Below are 18,013 nucleotides of genomic sequence, written 5' to 3'. Positions count from 1 at the left end.
TAGTTATTGCAACAATGGTTTTGCATAATTACATTCGAATACATGCTTGGTCAAATGATGAGGATTTTCGAGAATTTGAAAATATACCCGACATGCCAGTCTCTTCAAGCCAGTTTGATAGAGGTGAATCGAGTTCTTCTAACAGAGAAAGTGACCTTGAAATCACGATGTTAAGGGAAACCATTGCAACTAGTTTAATGAATCCATATTTGTAAAAACATTTTGTATCATAACCTAATTTCTAGTAATAATGAAACTTGCTATGTCTTATGTTATTATATTTTTTTTATTAAAAATCATCCGTTTAGATACTTCAAAAATTTATCCAAGTATAATGTTACTATTTGTGAAAATAATATTTATCATTGTTATAAAAAAAATATTTAACTATAAAAAATTAAAAATAATTATCATTTTATCTAATAAATAATTTAAATTAATTATATAATTCATTAAAATATTGGAAGATACATTTTAATATTTTATTAAATGAATTTATAAATTCACATATTTTAATAATTTTAAAAAAGTAAAATAATTTAAAAAACTTCTATTATATATCAATTCTAATATGATGTCCTTAATAGTCATTTTTTATTCTCACCTCACCGTTATAGCTGCGTTTGAATCCAAACACACACTCCACCATTGTTTCTAATCTTACCGCTACAGTATCCAACTTCACCGCTACAGTAACTAATCTCACCGCCACCGCTGTTTTTAACCTCACCGGAAGTAAACACACCGCCTATCCAAACTAGCCCTAAATAAATGGAACAGCTGTACGTGGTGGTTAGACACATAATCCACGTCTATAACTAGCTAGACACTTTTCTTACTTGGCCGAACAAAAGTTTACAATGAAACTATGACCTAAACACTAATTTCGGATAAATTAAACTGTCCAAAAATCGAGTCAGGGGCCTCCGTTCTGCCTGTGGATAGATAATCAAATTCTAAGACATTTCTAATAGAACACATACAACGTCCTACACTGGCTAAAAGAGCTCATCAGCACATATAAATTAAATGGGTGGTTCTAGTTATTTACGATTTCAAACAGGAATGATGGAAGCAATTCTACAACTGAATGGGGAACCCTTTTCCTTTTCTTTCAAAAGGTGGAGAATAGCTGACCTCATTTAGCAGGGGATGGCAGAACAACCTTCTGGTTGTCCAAACAGTTCGAAATTCTGCACTTCAATCCAAGACTCCGCGAATGAACATGACCATTGATTTTCGAAACATAAATATGCTGGTCCCTTCACTAGGTTTAATGTGCCTTCAGAGTTTCGAGCCCATGTCACAACACATTTGACAAAGTACACTCATTTGTAGGTTGCAATGTAGGTTTGAATCTCTCAAAGCGCATTTAAGAGTGACAAAACCTTGTGAGGGCATAAAAAAGACAAATTTAAATTATGTTATTATGACATGACCTATGCCTTGTAAGTTGAATTAAATCGTAAGATACAAAAGCAGCTTTTTATCTCATGACCCAAGCCAACTAACAAGGCATGGGCTATGCCTTGGAAGCATAAATCAAAATTATCCTCTTTGAGCCCATTGGTCCAATGTTTTTTTACCTCACAACATGACTTAACTTGGGACACAAGTTTATCTTGTTTGAACATAATCCGAAACTGTTCTCTTTGGACACCCATATTATATTTACACCACAAATGAGTGCACTTAGTAAAATGGATTCCAATTGATATTGTAGAACAACCGTATCATTTTTGCGTGTATTGTGATACGGGTTCGAATTTCTGAAAACGCATCTGAAGATGAAAAATTGTGGGACCTATGAGACCCAAAAAAGACAATTTCAACTTATGTTATCACAGCACAGCTCATGCCCTGCGAGCTGGGTTGGGTCATGATAGTATTAGCCCTCAACCATTAATGAGTTAGAATGAACAAACAATCAAACAAACAGTAAAGCTGAGCGGCCAAAAAAGGAAAAAGACGTGTGTTACTACATAGAGTGCAATTTCGGTTCAAAGTCACAGCATTCGTGTAAATTGGCTACTTTAAGGGACTGCAATAAACATTTACGGAACCACAAAAAAAGTGGTCAACAAATATGAGAAAGAAATGCATCTACCGTTTCTGAAGATGTTGGAGCAAGTCTGTCACCTTGTAGTGCAGCTTACAAAAAAAAGGATATAATGCTCAATCAAGCAACAAAGAGCGAACGACAAATTGTAGGTGCCCTTTCTCTCTTCTTTAAGATGTTAAATAAAAAAACCCCAATCACCTGCCTGAAGATTGCAGCACCTGGGTAACACACCTACAGAGCCTTATTATCCTTGAGTACCCAGCTCTAAGATTACTGATTGCAGCTTTTATTTCAATTGAGAGTGGACAGTGTAAGTCGTCTGTCCTAGTGGAGGAAGTCTGGAAATGATGGGGAAGGATCTCTGAAGGATAAACCCCACTGTAAGAAATCAAGAGGCAAGATAAGCCAGTATAACTATTCAACAAATTACGACAAAACATATCTGCCTTGACACCTGTTGATGCATAATGTTATATTTTACAATGATGACAGCACATACAACAAAGTAATCCCAAATTGTCCAGAATTAATATTTCTACATTCAGAGAATTACAGAATTTACTTGAACTCGAAAGCAACAGTTGTCTAGTTTATGTTACAATCTGAGCCATATGAAATGTGGGTGTAACAAGAGCTGACAACTGGTTGCACTTCTATGGCAAGAGTTAAGCAAAAGTTTACAGAGACCAGTTAGTCCAAAAGTTAGCCCAGCTGAACTCAGACACTAAATATTGAAGGAAAAGAAAATTATTAATTAGAAGTCCAGAAAAAATAATGAACCAAACCAATCCGTAGAAACTATATAAGAATCAACATAATTTACGTAGCAATCACAAACTCTTTGCCAAGGATCAATGCTCTGGATATGTTGGATTAATGTTACAAATTAATAGATTCTCCTTAGAGCATACATTTTCAACCACGTAAAAAGATCATACATCCAATCTCAATGACTCAGCTATAAGACATAGATCAGATTTGCAAAATGCTTATTGGTTAAGTAGAAAAAACGATTTAGACAAGACTTTACCAGTTCAAACATGTCAAGTCGAGAGACATTATCAGCTTTACACCACTCTCAAAATCAATGAAAGCAAGCTGCAAATCCAGCTGCTTAGCTGCAAACAAAGGAGGTGCTATCAAGTTTTAATCTGGCAAAATATGTTCTCTCAGTAGACATATATCACTCAAAATTGGACAGACTAGAGAAAGCGGAGAGTTGATTTTGTGCATATCTTTGGTAAATGCAGAAATGGTAACTAAGCCAAATGAGCATTCCAATGTAGAACATGCTATTTGGCAATTTGACATTACAATGATTTAGGATTTGGGACAGCAAAGAAATCAAGCAACTTATACAGTCAGCAGACAAAAAAAACTGCATTATAAGTCATATATCGTAACAGTTCTAGAAACCAAGAGGCAGATGACAACTATAAAGCCAAGATAACGAAGTTACCATTGTTTCTTTGGCAACGTAAGTGCAAAAGTTTAAAAAAGATTTAGCTTTTTTATTTAAAAAAACACATAGATTTAACTTCACCAAGCCATGTGTGGGCTATGCCAAACCTTTTTACGACCACACTTAAACAAATCGGAAAAGAGAGGAACACTAAAACTTTGAATGGTCTTGCACCAGCTTTACCTTGAATATGTTAAACTAACTGAAGAAAGAGTCCTGGAAATAGAAAAACTTGTCCTTCCCTAGTTTTATGACTTATATCCTACCACTCATAAATAAAAACAAGAACGCCCAAAACGCTAAGCTCCATTCCAATAAACAAAAACAAAAAACAAAATAAAAAGTAAAACAGTTCGTAGCAGGATAAGCATGCATAGGCTTCAAATGGCATTATATCAAACAAGAAATATGATCTAGTCATCCATCATCTCTACTTTGTTTTCCTGAAGAAAAGAATCAAAAGTCAAATTCGCAAAGCAAGAATTTCAGCCCACGACATCACACAACCACAAATTTAAGAAACATAATAAAGAGGAGATAAAAGTGTACCAGATGGAGAACGGAAGCTAGTAAGAATCAGACCCCTAATTTCTAACCGTGCTATCTGTACTTCCTCAATAACATCAAGCAGATTTCGTAAAAGTGAACTGGTCCTCTGCATAATCAGATCAAACCAGAATAAATGTAGAGCAAAGTTAAACAAACGGCTACAAGAAACTATACAATCACTCCACTTAACATACGTACTATAGCTTCGTTCTAGTACAATCAAAATCAAAATTCAATTTTTGTCAAATCCAAAGTTAACATTTTTTAACTTTGCTAACGTAGCATACATGTGGATTAACTCGTGGATGACACCTTAGCATTTATTTAATTTTTTAAAAATTTAAAAAAGCTATAAAAAAATTAAAAATCATTAAAATTATAAAAAAAATATATTTTTAAATTTTAAAAAATTAATTAAATGTTGGCATGTCATCCACGAGATAATCCACATCAGCAAAATTAACAATTGTTAACTTTTCCATCCATTTTGGGGTAATTTGACAAAAAATGCAAGTTCAAGGGTCAAAAAAGATGAAAAATTAAATGGAAGGCTAAAATGATTTCTTTGTAAAGTTAGAGGGCCAAAAAACTCATTATGCCAAATTAAATTGAAATAATTTGTTTTGCTTAAGAAAAGAAAAGCAGGAGATGCAAGAAATTATGAGACAGAAGTACTTACTTGTGTTTCTTGCGCCAGACATTTGGGCCCAACATATTTCTTAGTGTATTCATGGTTAAAGACAAAAGCAAATGCAGAACAAGCATCCATGTTTGGGAAGTTCTAATGAACAAGATACAATTTTAGAGATAAGCATGGCAAATATAACAGGGAATGACTTCATGTAAATTGTTGACTTTGTTACCTTACTGATGTTTACATCGTTCAATTTGTTTCCAACAAAAATGCTTGAATTTGGACTGGTGTCTAATGTAAGACTGAAATCAAACATAAGGACAAAGGTAAACCTTTTCTAGCATAAACAAGTCTGGGTTAAAGAGAACTATATTAAAAAGGAAAACCTTTGAGATAAGAACTCATGGTAGTTGAGAATAACATTATGATAGCCATTCCTATTCTGCAGAACATCAACCTCCCACAACTAACAAAATAACAGACTGGTTAGGCCTCAGTTACATAAAATAATTTTCAATGTGTTTTGAGAAGAATTATAGTAGAGTTAATAAGACCTGCATATCCTGGCGTATATATCCCCAACAAGTTCTCTTCTTTAGATGATCATTAAGCAAATCAATAGTATCCGCACAACTCAGTTCTCCTTTTATCTTGAAGTGAGGGCAAAGAGACTTGGTTAAATTGTTGATCTTCTTCTCCAGAGCATCAGCCTCATGCTTCATTGTCCTAACTTTATCATTGGTTCCCTGTCATGACACAAAGAAATCTTTAGCATAGAATTAAGCATTAACCAAATATCAATTGCCCATATCTTTTAAAACAACATAAGAGACAGTAAAACACATGAAGTTTAGAATTTTATTTTATTTATAGCTGAGAGAATGCTAATACATCATTCAAAACAACAAATGTAAGAGTTCTCCACATATTGCCTCTGGTATCCACTGTGCTGAATGTTAGTAGTAATTCTCAAAATATAGAAGATAAATCCCTGTACAAGAAATGTCTAATATGCAAATACTGTTAAGAAAGTTGAAGACATAAAGATTTTGTAATCATCCAAAAAACTATGATATTACACTCCAAATCAAGTCAACAGAACTTCAAAGAAAACTGAGCCTGAGTCTTGTATTAATTAATTCAAATTTCTTCACCATTGAGATATGTTAAAAGGTTAAGAGAAAATAACCATATTCTACACCGAATTGAAATTGATATTTGTACAAGCCAATAAATAGCTTATACCAGCAGCAACAACAAAAAGTAGAGAAAATTTTTAGCCTCTAAATGGCTTTGACAGATATCAAAGCACTTTCTGACAATAAAATTTGGGAGTCAACCCAAATGTAGGTTTCAGTTAAAATAAAACACAGTTTCATATTTGCATGCAGTAATGTTATCTCTGGAGGAGTACCTTTTTTCCTTTCTAATCATTTGAGTATACAAATTAGAAAGACGAAATCCATAACAACAAAAGCACAACTGATGAGCATACCTCAAGGTTCTCTCCAGATCTAACTGAACATGTATTATTGTCAAGTTGAGTGTCTCTTCCAGCTGACACAGATGGATGCTTGACATAATTTAACTTCAACATTTGAGACTCCCGAACTCCAGTTCTCAGTAACTGTACCTGATTCTAATTGAGGGATGTAGGAAGGTGATAAAGAATACACATTTGAGCAGAACCCCCCTCCCCAAAAAAAGAGATAAAGAAAAGCAAATACCAGCAATCTTTCACGCTTCACTTGCATCAACTGCAATTTAGCCTTTTCATAAATTAATCTATAGAGCAATAGTCTTGTTTCAGCTACACTGCAAGGACATTAATTCATCAACTTTTCAACTTGTAACATTAAACCAGTTTCCTTAATAATTTCAGAAACCAATATCAGTCGCATTCATAATCAAGCTGTGGGAGTGAACTGGAAGCACCTCTTATACTGAATATTGCAGGATTGACCATTTGCCTGCCAACAGCAATATATGAGGGCAGCATAAGCAAGAAGATAGTCTAGTTTGGTTAGTAGGGGAAGCAATGAGTATCCCAGCAAAATAAAATAAAAGTGGGTAATTTTACTTACTGAACCTAGTTTGGATTGGATTTCAGAACAGAGCATCTCTAACTTATTAACCTTCTGCTGATGAAGTAATATATCTTCCAACATGTTTATCTGGAAATTCCAATTTTCAAGGCAAAGAAAAAAGAAAAGGAAACTATTACACAGGGTTTAGGTTATGGAAAGATGTTATTAGTAATTATAACTGCATTAGAAAAATGTTGTAAAAAAATGTTGTAATTACAGAAACAAGATATCTACCACTTTTATATTTAGTTTATCAAAACTAGGAGACAGTAGCTGTTTTGTATCTGCCGAAAGTTTGCTGGAAATCTGCAATATAAGTTGTACAAATCAATTCAACAGGAAGACTAACAGGAAAAATCTTGCATTCTATATCAGAAAACCTGAATGTGCCACAAATAAGTGGCATTGTAAGCATACATCAGTCATATTCATCAATGTTTTGCCACCTTCAATTCCTTTATTTCCGATGTTACTTCCATTCGAATATTCCAACATATGCTCCATATTTTTTTCTCCAATTTCACGAAAATTTGGACTCTGCTGGATACACTTATTTTTATCTGCCGGGTGCATGTCTGCAAGAACTACTTCACTTATTCTTTTTCTTTTTGAAGAGTTCTGAGTGTCTTGGTCAGGACTTGGGTCCTGCACAGGTCTTTGAAGATGGTTATCAATCGTTTGTATGGTTCAATGGCAGCTAAGAGATGGTACATCCTTTGCAACAGGTAGTTGCATATTATCACCACATAGTCCCCTATGCATTTCTTTCCTGTACGGCCTGCAACTTGGCTCTTTTGAAGTTGGACTCTGAGTTTGCTTCTTTCTGAAGGGGCTCTGAGCAATCATTGCACCAGACTTTAAATGTCAAGCATAATTTGAATTCTGAGCTAGGAAACATTCAGGCAATCAAGAGAAGATACAGAGAAGATATATACCTTTAAAGGCAACTGGTCATTTTTGCTTCTAGGTGCATCTGGAGAAGCATAAGAAGAAGAAACTTTTATCTGTTCCTGAATGAAACTTCCACTGAACTGGGTTATTTCAATTGCAGTTTCGATGTTTTTCTCTGGGCTTCTTGATTGCAATTTCAAGGTAAATCCCTCAGGTAAGTTCCTAGAGTTCTCAGAAGCATTCAGCATATCAAGTCCATTACTTTCTCCTTCATTCAACTTTTTTACTATAGAAGTCCCAGTTAAATGGTTGGCCTTAATAAGTGGTAAGCTGGACTGTGTTCTGTTTTCAGCTGTTGCAGTCAAATAATTACTACTAGGAACTGTTTCTAGTGAGTTAGGATCCTCTCTAGAAACAATAATGATGCTGTTATCCTGATCATGAGGCTTTAAATTGCCAGACAGACTGCTATGATGCTCTGTTGATGAGCATAACTTCTCTTTTAACCTATTCATCAGTGGAGAAACAAGCTTATATGCTGTATCGAGATCTCTCTTATCTTTGCCAATTTCAAGTGTGATCCCCATGGGTAAGGAATTAAATGCAGTAGTTTTGCCCATTCTTTCAGCATATTTTTCGTAATGTTCTTTATCTTCTAAAAGCTCTGTGGTCCCTCCATCTTGGCTCAAGTAGCTGATGTTTTTTGGAGTTACAGGACCATCAATTTCCCCCTGCTTCAGACCAACACCAGATAACTGCTCCTTCAGATTAATAGCGGGTGCAGTTACCTGTTGGCACTGGAAATCTTCACTCGGTTCCATAATTTTACTGAATGAACAAGCTGAAGCTCTAGAAGAAAGGGAATCTGATAATCTAATTTTTGACTTCAAAATTCCATCATTGAAAGCAGAAGCAAGGGGAGTACACTCCAGAATTTTTAATTTGATGTTACTTTTCAGGACAGAAGGCACAATCCCACCCTGTTTTATGCTTCCCTGACTCAAAAAAGAACCTGATTGTTTTGGGGACGGAGTAACAAAAAGTGCATGTCTTGGTGAATTTGTAGTATCCAGAAGTAATTGTTGTCTTTTAGCAGATAATGAGTGTATGGAACCTGCTAATGGAGACCTATGCATTTCTTCCTGAAAAAAAAAGGAAACAATAGCTGAACAGTGAACAAGCATATAATTTTCATTCAACTCCCGCACCTACAAGTGTATGGAATAAATATATGAAACTGTACGGCTAAAACTACCGAAGTAACCCTTCATGAGTTGACAATGGCAGTAGTTCCATGTCTGGCATATCATTGTATTGAAAGTTCGAAAGATAAATTCCTAAATAGAATTAAATAGCCCAAATCTCAAAAAGAAAAGGAGATTATTCTGCGGATGTGAGGATGGGAAACGCCATAGGATAAATGAAATCTCCATGAATCCCATCGTTTAGCAAGTAGCTACACCCCAAGCAAATCGACTTACTGAAAGTGCCAAAATTAAATTATTAAAAAGAAAACAACAAAAACATTGAGAAAAATTAAATCTTACTTAACATTCAATTGATAGGAGAATATACTTTGTTCACTGAATTTACCAATTTAAATGATTGGAAAATAACCAAATTATTGAGAAAAGTGATCTGGATAACATCAGATTCATAAGATAACGTACTTTATTCAGCTGATTAGGAGTTTGGATTTGGTGATCAACAAAATTTTCAGCAACTGAACCATCCTTAGGGTTCGACGAGCAGTCACACATAGTTTGATCAGTAAGAGTGGTTGCTGAATCACCTGTTGACTCAATCTTTTTGTCCTGAGCAAAAGAAATGCCCTTACCAAACATCATGATTATTCATGTTGCAGAGCCCTTGATTCATATTATATCTTCGACTGCAGTTTAGCCCCTTAATTGAAAAAGATGGGCAAATTAATCTCTATATATTAGATGAATGAGCAAAGCAGTCCCTATGTTAAATTTTGGTGTTCATATATAATATATAATAACAATTTTATTCCTCAACTTTTACACATTTATTCAATTTAATCTCTACTCTTTTATTAGAAGTAAATCAAAAAGTTTTAAAACTAATAACGTTAAAGGGTAAAAAAATCCTTAGTAACATATTTAAAAAATCAATTAAACTCTTTTAAAATTTGAAAATTATTAAAAACCATAAAAGTTATAAACAAAATTCATAAAAAGAAGTTAAAAATTTTAAAATTTTAATTAAAAATAACAAGACCGCCCCAATAAAAGAGTAGGGATCAATTTTTTTAATTTAAATCTTATAACCATTAGATTTTTTTTTTAAAATCTTATAACCATTAGATTCATATATTAAGTTATACTATGATCAAATCATATGAGATAAACATATTATCATATGTATAATGTCATATCAGCTCGTTATTTTCATATATTTCTCGAAAAAGATTCAGTTGATAAAATTAACGATTGTTGTTTGTGTTAAGACAAATTTCAAATTTTGAAAAATACACGGACTAAGAATGATCAAATTGAAGAATATGAGCTAAATCTATAACTTTACATATAGTATAGACCTAATGGCATAATTTAACCAAACAGATTTAATTGTTGTCATTTGTGTTAAGATTAAAATTTTAAAATTCAAGAAGTGCGTGAACTAAAGTTGACCTATTCAAATAGTGCAAAGACTAAAATTGATAAAATTAAAATATATATAGGGACTAAATCCATAATTTACACATATAATACAAAGACTAGTAGTATAATTTCACTGCATTATCATGGTGTGTATATATATATATATATAAAGAGAGGTATAATGCTTTGTTTGGTCATGAAAACATCTAAAGAGTTTACCCAATATATAACTTTTATTACGTCATTATTATTACATAACATAAAGATCATTATCGATACAACTCACACATTCTTAATAGGAGAAAATCCCTGCTAGGCCATGAACCTATTACATAAATTATGAGATAAATATTCATGACCAATAAACCAAACACGAGGAAATACTAGTAAAATAGGAAATATGATTAATATTGTTTAGGCCAATCAAAGATAATGATTAGCCACTTTATTTATTTATTTGGTTTAAACATGCATAAAGCTTATGTGTTAAGATGTTAACCTCTAACCTTCCAATGGCCATTATCCTCTTGAACCATTCTTTTGCGATTCTCACCTGCCCACCAATGGTCAGGAATTTTGTAGTCATCTTTCAGGCGGTCTAAATACTTATTCACCAGTGCAAAATCAAGATCAACTTCCAAATGAAACGCAGACGTTCCCTCTTGTACCCCCGCAATCCCATGCAGGTATACATCCATATTATGGGCACTTACAGAGTCAGCTACCCAGTTAATCAACAAGCCTCTGTTGGCTATTATTTCTTCCTCGGTAACAATATTTGGATGATAATCATTCGGGGGGGGATTATCAGTACATTCCAATGTTCTACCGAAAAACCACTTATACTTCAAGTAGGGTGATTTGTTGCTATAAACGGTCAACTTTTTTCCCACGTGGGTAAGGGTACAAAATGGCCATTTATGAACCGGGTCATTGGCATTTCTAATTCTTAGAAGACGAAGATGATGATGATCAACGAGTTTCTTAAAGAGTTGTTTGAAACCAGAGTCTCCAACCTGAGGGCTGCCGAATGTGAAAGTTGTCACCATGCACGGGTTGTTTGCACCCAGTAGGGTGCTGCTGGGCTTGTTATATCCATTGGCAACGATGTCCATTGCATTTAGGGTCGCTAATGCTCCACCCAAGCTGAATCCTGTAACAGTTATGCTTATTTCCTCGTCTTTGTATTTGTCCATCAGTTCTCTTAGGGCATCTCGAACCTACATGTGCATGCAGTACGTATGAGATCAATCACATAATTAACACAGAGATGAAACCATATTTATCAGGCATAATGATGAATTATGCTATTGTCATTTTTCTTTGTGTGCTAATTTTGGCTCCAACTTTTAAAAATAGTCCAAATTGATCATCAACTTTTATTTTTTTTGTAATAAAAGAGTATTTATTTTAAATTTCTAAACATATTAATAGTTCATGTGACAATTCATGTATACTTAATATATATTTTTAAAGAATATATTAATTATTTAATTTTTTGAATTTATTTTTATTTTTGAATATTATTTTATAAATTTTTAGATATGTATGAAGTACACATGACTACGATAGGAGTTATCACATTAACATTATTAAAAAAATTAATGTATTAAAAAGATTAATAATCAAATTTAGCAGAAAAAATAACAACAGAGAATTTGATAATATATATATCTACAATCATACTTATGTATTACTGTATTATTATTACCTGGTCTCTAGCACTGAGGTGGTCAACAGCAGAATTTGACCTTGTTCCAGTATAAAGAGACAAGAAACCGGAGTGCACCTTCGCCTCAGTGCCGATCCCGAACAATTTCGAAGCAGATTTCGGATCAGCGATTAAATCATTAATCCACTCAGTGTAATGTATGGTTCCTCTCCAAGCAATCAAAATGTCCCTCCTTCCAAGAACAGCCTTTCCTTCATCTGTTGTTACTGCCACAAATCCAAACCATGCGGGCTCAACAATATCTGACCCTGCATGAATGTAGTGGGTGACGCTGTACTTGAAGTCATTTCCTTTTTCAAGGCCGGCCTCAGCAAAAAACTTCTCTTTGGGGAATTCACCATGTTTGTTCTGATTGTAAAGATCACCAACAGAACCAGCCCTTTGACCGTAGTGAATAATGTAGCGGCGGAGATCGAGATTCAGTGGTTGGAGTAAACCATCCCAGTCGTTCTCGCCACTCAGTACTCTCCATTGAGATGCCATGTCGGACTTAACCATTTTCTTTTCCTTTTGGTTTCAGTGGTTTATGAGTGAAGATGTGATTCACTGGGATATGTTGGGTTCATTTATATAGAACACTCATCCATAGATAGAAACAGTTGTAATCGGAACATTAATATCACAGAAAAATCAATAAATTAATGTGAATCTACATGTTCATACCTACCAATGAACCCCTTAAAATTAATATTTTTGAAAGACCTAAACTACAAATTTCTAGATTAGTCCTTAAGGACAGTAAAACGTACATAAAAGATATATGCCTTAATTATAGAAAAGATTATTATACCTAAAATTGATACCATTTCATACCTAAATTTGACAACATTTATTGTGGTACCAAACTTTTATTGGTTCAAATTGATACTTTAATTTAATTTCCGTCACACAAATTAGCACATCTAATAAATAATGTTAACTTTTTTTATGTGGTCCAACGAATCTTCGAAATGTGATGATAATTAAAGAATATATTAAAAAATTTTAAAAATAAAAGTTATTAAAATTATTAAATATTTGTTTTATGTAAAAAATATATTTTTTTAGTTTATAAAAATGTAAAAAAATTACGAGACCTAATGAATATTTTCATGATTTTTATTTATTTGTTTATTAAATTATTAAAAAAAATTATAAAGAAATTTATTTTTTATAAAAATTATACTTTTATTTGAAAAATTATGAAAACTATTAAATTTTTTTAATATTTTAATGAAATATTATAATTTAGTTCCTCTACTTTTCAAAGTTAAAAATTCAAGGTTAGTTGTTACCACCATTAATTTTTCAATTAAATTCAATAGCGTGACATTTTAAAACTAAAAAAATTCACTTAGTAGTGATGTAATAAACATTATGTTGAAAACACTAATGCGAATTTTTTTCCTTAAGGACACGCTTTCAAACTCGTTGAGAATAATTTTTTGTTGGAATAATGATCTTAAGAAAATTACTACAAAATTGTAATTATTAGTTAATAATATTAACCATTTAGACTAATTAACGACATTATAGAAGTAGAATGACCAAATTATATAAAAAATTAAAGTATATGGATTTAAGAATGACCAAATTATATCAAAAATTAAAGTATATGGATTTAAGCCAAGTTTTAGCATAGTATAGTGTCTAAAATTGAAATTTGACCATCGTCTGATAATGTCAAAAAAAGTAAGACAAATCCAAAAGATGTGTTTGACTCTAAGACCCTTAAAGCATTCAAATTATATATAACCACATTTAATTTTAATAAAAAATTTAACTATATTAATCATTTAGACTAATTAATAACATTATGAAAATATAAAACTGAATTTTATTTTATGTAAAAAGTTATATTTTATTTTTATAAAAATGTAAATAGAATACGTGATTTAATGGATATTTTCATGGTTGTTGTTTAATTTTATATAATTATTAAAAAATTATTAAAAATTATTTTTATAATTTTTATAATTTTTTTAATAAATTAACCATTATGAAACATATACAAATAAGTTTTTAATATGTATGTTTCTTTTTTTATTATAGATTTTTGGATGATGACGTATCATCGCTACGTGTCAAATTTTGGATTTATCACATTTCAAATATTCATTGGAAAACAATAAAAAAAAGTTAACATCTTTGTCCTATGGTACATTTTGTGTAAGAAAAGCTAAACTTAGTTACCAACTTGAACAAAAAAACATTTTTGGTACTACATTGAACATTAAAGTCAAACTAAAGTACCATGTAACACCCCGTCTCGATTGTCGGGATTAAGCTACAAAATGTTACAGTACAAAATGGAATAGTTATAGAACTTTAACAGATAATTCAAATCGAAAATCATTATCAATCATAATACAATTCATTTAGAACAAATTTAAACCGTTCTCGAGCTTAATACGAGCTTTCATGAGCTCTAAAGTTAACTCGGGAATTAATAAGGACCAAACTGCAAAAGTTTGAAAAATATAGCGTCGACGTCCTAATGATATTTTCTCCACATCCTGACGTCGCCAAACAAAATGTCACGTCATGATGTCAGACCACTCGGCATTGGGACGTCACAATCTGTTGGTCGACGTTGTGATGAGGGAAGATCGACGTCGGGACGAGAAACCTATTTTTGGCCAAATTTGACCATTTGGTACTTACTTCAAACCAAACAATCAAATAGGCTTAGTAATGCTTTTGACATCATTTGAACCTATTCAAATTGTTGGGAAATGTGTCCATATTGTAGTAAACATGTAATTGTTTTCTATTTATTTGAACAATGAATAAATAAATAAAGTTAATTTCACATTTCACAATTATATTTTTTGTGTTTCTGTCTTTCATGTTTTGCATGCATAGCAAAACCGTGACAAAAAAAATATTAGCTCATTGATTGTCTAAGTTCAAATTGATGATATGTAGCACTGTAAGAACGTTTACATTGCGAGAAAGATAACTTACTTCAGTAGATAATCTAAACGAGTCTGTAATCTCGTAAAAGAATCAAAATGAGAGTTTGATTTAAATACTTAGAAAGATTATTTTGTATTATACAATTCCAATTGGGGAGATGAATAATCTTGGCTATCAGAGTAGTTTACTCCACGGGTAGCGACATAGATGTATTCATTGGTAGAATGATATATTGGACTAGACCTAAGATGAATTAATTCTGAATCCGTTTGTGAATTAATTCACTTGTGACGTCCATGGTGTGATTTACCTAAATCCTGAGTTAGTAACTGATTATGCATATGCAACTCATGTGCTTTGATATAAGAGGAGGCTTATGCTCTAAAGATGATCGAGCCCATAACCGGTATGTTGGGTAGATGACTTGTTTATGGCATGGCTTTACTAGCAACAATGGAATTCATAGCTCAATTAAAGAGTTAATGATATCCTCTCATTGGCATTGTGTGGATTGATAAATATGAAACGTAGTCACGGGTTGCTAGTTCTCGAACGAGCAATTTATCACAGTCATTTGTTGACAATGATCATATTAATCATTAAACACAATGGTGACAATGAGATAAAATATGATTGTATTGAGTGAATAGATTTAACTCAAAAGAATCAAGGATATCATATGAGGGTAACACACAAATGGCGAGGTCATTGAACAAATTAGTTGGATAAATTGCTTTCTTAAAGAGTATACAATAAGGAGTTTTCAATCATGGTACTTCTTATGGACTGACTTCATGATTAAGTAATTGCGAATTATTGGAACAATGCTTCTGGACATAATTGTAATCACTAGAGCCTAATTGTATATGTTCGATTGGTCCCTCCGCTAACACAATAAAAGCTCGATCGGATTGCATTTGAATTAGAAGAAAATTCTACGAATTTGAGAATAAGTTGATTGAGTCGATTTATTCGATATGAAATTAAATTAGGTGGTCATGAGAACTATTCAACTAGAGAATTTGATTAAAGAATTTTCTTGAAAAATTAATTTGGAAAATCTAAGTGAGTTTTGGAAAAATTAATTTTGATAAAGTAAAATTAAATTAATCAAATCAATTAAAATTAATATGATATTTTTGGAAGTTAATTTGCAAGTTAGACAATTGGCCCAATGGGTAATTGAACTTGAAAATTGGAAATGAGATAAAAAAATTAGGTCCGAGAACCCAAAACCGAGATTGAGACCCAAAAACTAGTCAAACTAGGCCTGGTATTTGAAATCAGGCCGACGGTCCAATCGGTGGCTAGACCAGATCGATCAGGTTGTCGCTAGCTCAGACCGAACCAGCTCGGGGTACCGTGAGGGTACCGTGTCAGCACCACCGAGCACTGCGGTGCAGGCTGCTGCAACGACGACATTCAAGTGGCTGGTAGATGGTTGGCGGCGTTGGTTCTTCGGTGGTTAAGGAGTGGAAGAATTACACTCCTACTGGGACTCTACCGGATAATTTGATTCCAAATTAACTATTCCAAAAATAATATTATTTTAATAGTTTTAATATTAAATTAAATTAAATATTTATCTTTTTAGATAAAAGATAAATATTTAATTTAATTTAATTTAATATTAAAGTGATTAAGTTTAATAATAATTAAACTCTCTAAACTCTCCTTATATAAAGAGAGTTATGAGTCATTATTTTTCACGCGCTTGAATTGAAGAAAAGGTTGTAGTAGAGAGAAAATTTTTTGAAAAAATTATTTAAGAAAGTTTTTAAAAATATTTTTCATATTTACAACTTGACCTCAGAGTTTAGAGAAATTACGAAATTACCCCACTGGTAATTTTGTGAAAATATTTTTGATTCAAAATAAGCCCACACTCAGCAGAAGTGAGTTTGAGAATAGTGGAGAAGACTACTCGAAGCGTTTATCCTAGACAAATTGAAAATATATAATTTTGATCAAGTGTTTATTACTTCAGATATCACAAATAAGTTCTAGTTTTTGAAAAAAAAAATTAAAATTTTCATTTTTTCTTTAAATTTATTTTCCACTGCGTTGCCAAACCCGATATTCCAACATCAAGTTACCCGTCCAGGCTAAACCTTTTATTAACACATCAAGTAGCTTGGCCAAAGTTGTAATGTATAGGTTAGGTTACCCATTCAAGCTAAACCTTTAAACGACCTCGGGTTGCTCGTTCGAGCAGAACATATATTAGTGTCAGGTTACCCATCCGGGCTAAACCTTTATCGACACATCAGAGAGTTGGCCAAATCTGTATATACATGTAAGATTACTCGTCCAGGCTAAACCTATAAAACAACATCAGGTTACTTGTTCAAGCTAAACTTATGTCAAATGTAATTTCGAGTCCGCAACAAATGTTGGATCTTGAAATCATCGGAAATCAACCTGTAACCATGTGTATGATACATTTACGAAGTTTCATCGGGGTAATTCCATCATGTAAGTTCATATTTAACCTTTTTTACAATTTTGTCCAAATTTCACCATTTAATACTAAGTTACAATTAATTCAAAGTTTAACCAAACATACATAGGTCCATAATATAACATTCACATGGATTTATACATAGGTCCATACTAAGTTACAATTAATTCAAAGTTATGTATGTTTATATTAAAAATTTTCTTTTTTTTTGTTAATGTTGGTTGGATAATGATAGGTTCCATTTTAGTTTGTTGGATTTTGAAATTATTATGTCTTGAATTTGTTAGATATTGAAGCTTGTTAAATATTGAATTTATTATGTTTTAAGCTTGTTGGACATTGAATCTATTATGCTTTAAGCTTGTTGGATATTGAAATGATTGACAATGACAATTATTAATGCAGAATGGGTAAGGGCAACAAAGAAGGGACCTCCAAGCAATTCAGGTGGACAAAACCAATGGAACATCTTTTTCTTGAAATTCTAGCAGAGGAGGCCCAGAGAGGAAATAAGCCTTCTAATACTTTCAAAGCAGTTTCTAATAATCGAGTTGCCGAAGCTATTTCTGAAAGATTTCAAGTCCAATGCGATGTGAAGCATGTGGAAAAT

General features: G+C 32.5%; 1 protein-coding gene and 1 pseudogene across 1 annotated transcript; both read right to left on the bottom strand.

Annotated features, from left to right (window-relative positions):
- Positions 1-1,960: 1,960 nt before the first annotated feature.
- On the bottom strand, positions 1,961-9,587 carry LOC107916339 (uncharacterized; annotated as a pseudogene).
- A 939-nt stretch (positions 9,588-10,526) lies between these two features.
- LOC107916348 (phospholipase A1-IIbeta) lies at positions 10,527-12,769 on the bottom strand. Its single transcript, XM_016845608.2, has 2 exons — positions 12,024-12,769; positions 10,527-11,532 (listed from the first exon to the last, which is right to left on the bottom strand). The coding sequence occupies exons 1-2, from the start codon at positions 12,540-12,542 to the stop codon at positions 10,807-10,809; spliced, it is 1,245 nt and encodes a 414-aa protein (XP_016701097.1). The 5' UTR covers positions 12,543-12,769; the 3' UTR covers positions 10,527-10,806.
- Between the last annotated feature and the right edge of the window lie 5,244 nt (positions 12,770-18,013).

This window comes from Gossypium hirsutum, chromosome D08 (assembly GCF_007990345.1).
Source record: "Gossypium hirsutum isolate 1008001.06 chromosome D08, Gossypium_hirsutum_v2.1, whole genome shotgun sequence".
Classification (NCBI taxonomy): domain Eukaryota; kingdom Viridiplantae; phylum Streptophyta; class Magnoliopsida; order Malvales; family Malvaceae; genus Gossypium; species Gossypium hirsutum.
The sequence above is the reverse complement of the archived record's forward strand: the minus strand, read 5'-3'. Positions and strand labels throughout refer to the sequence as shown.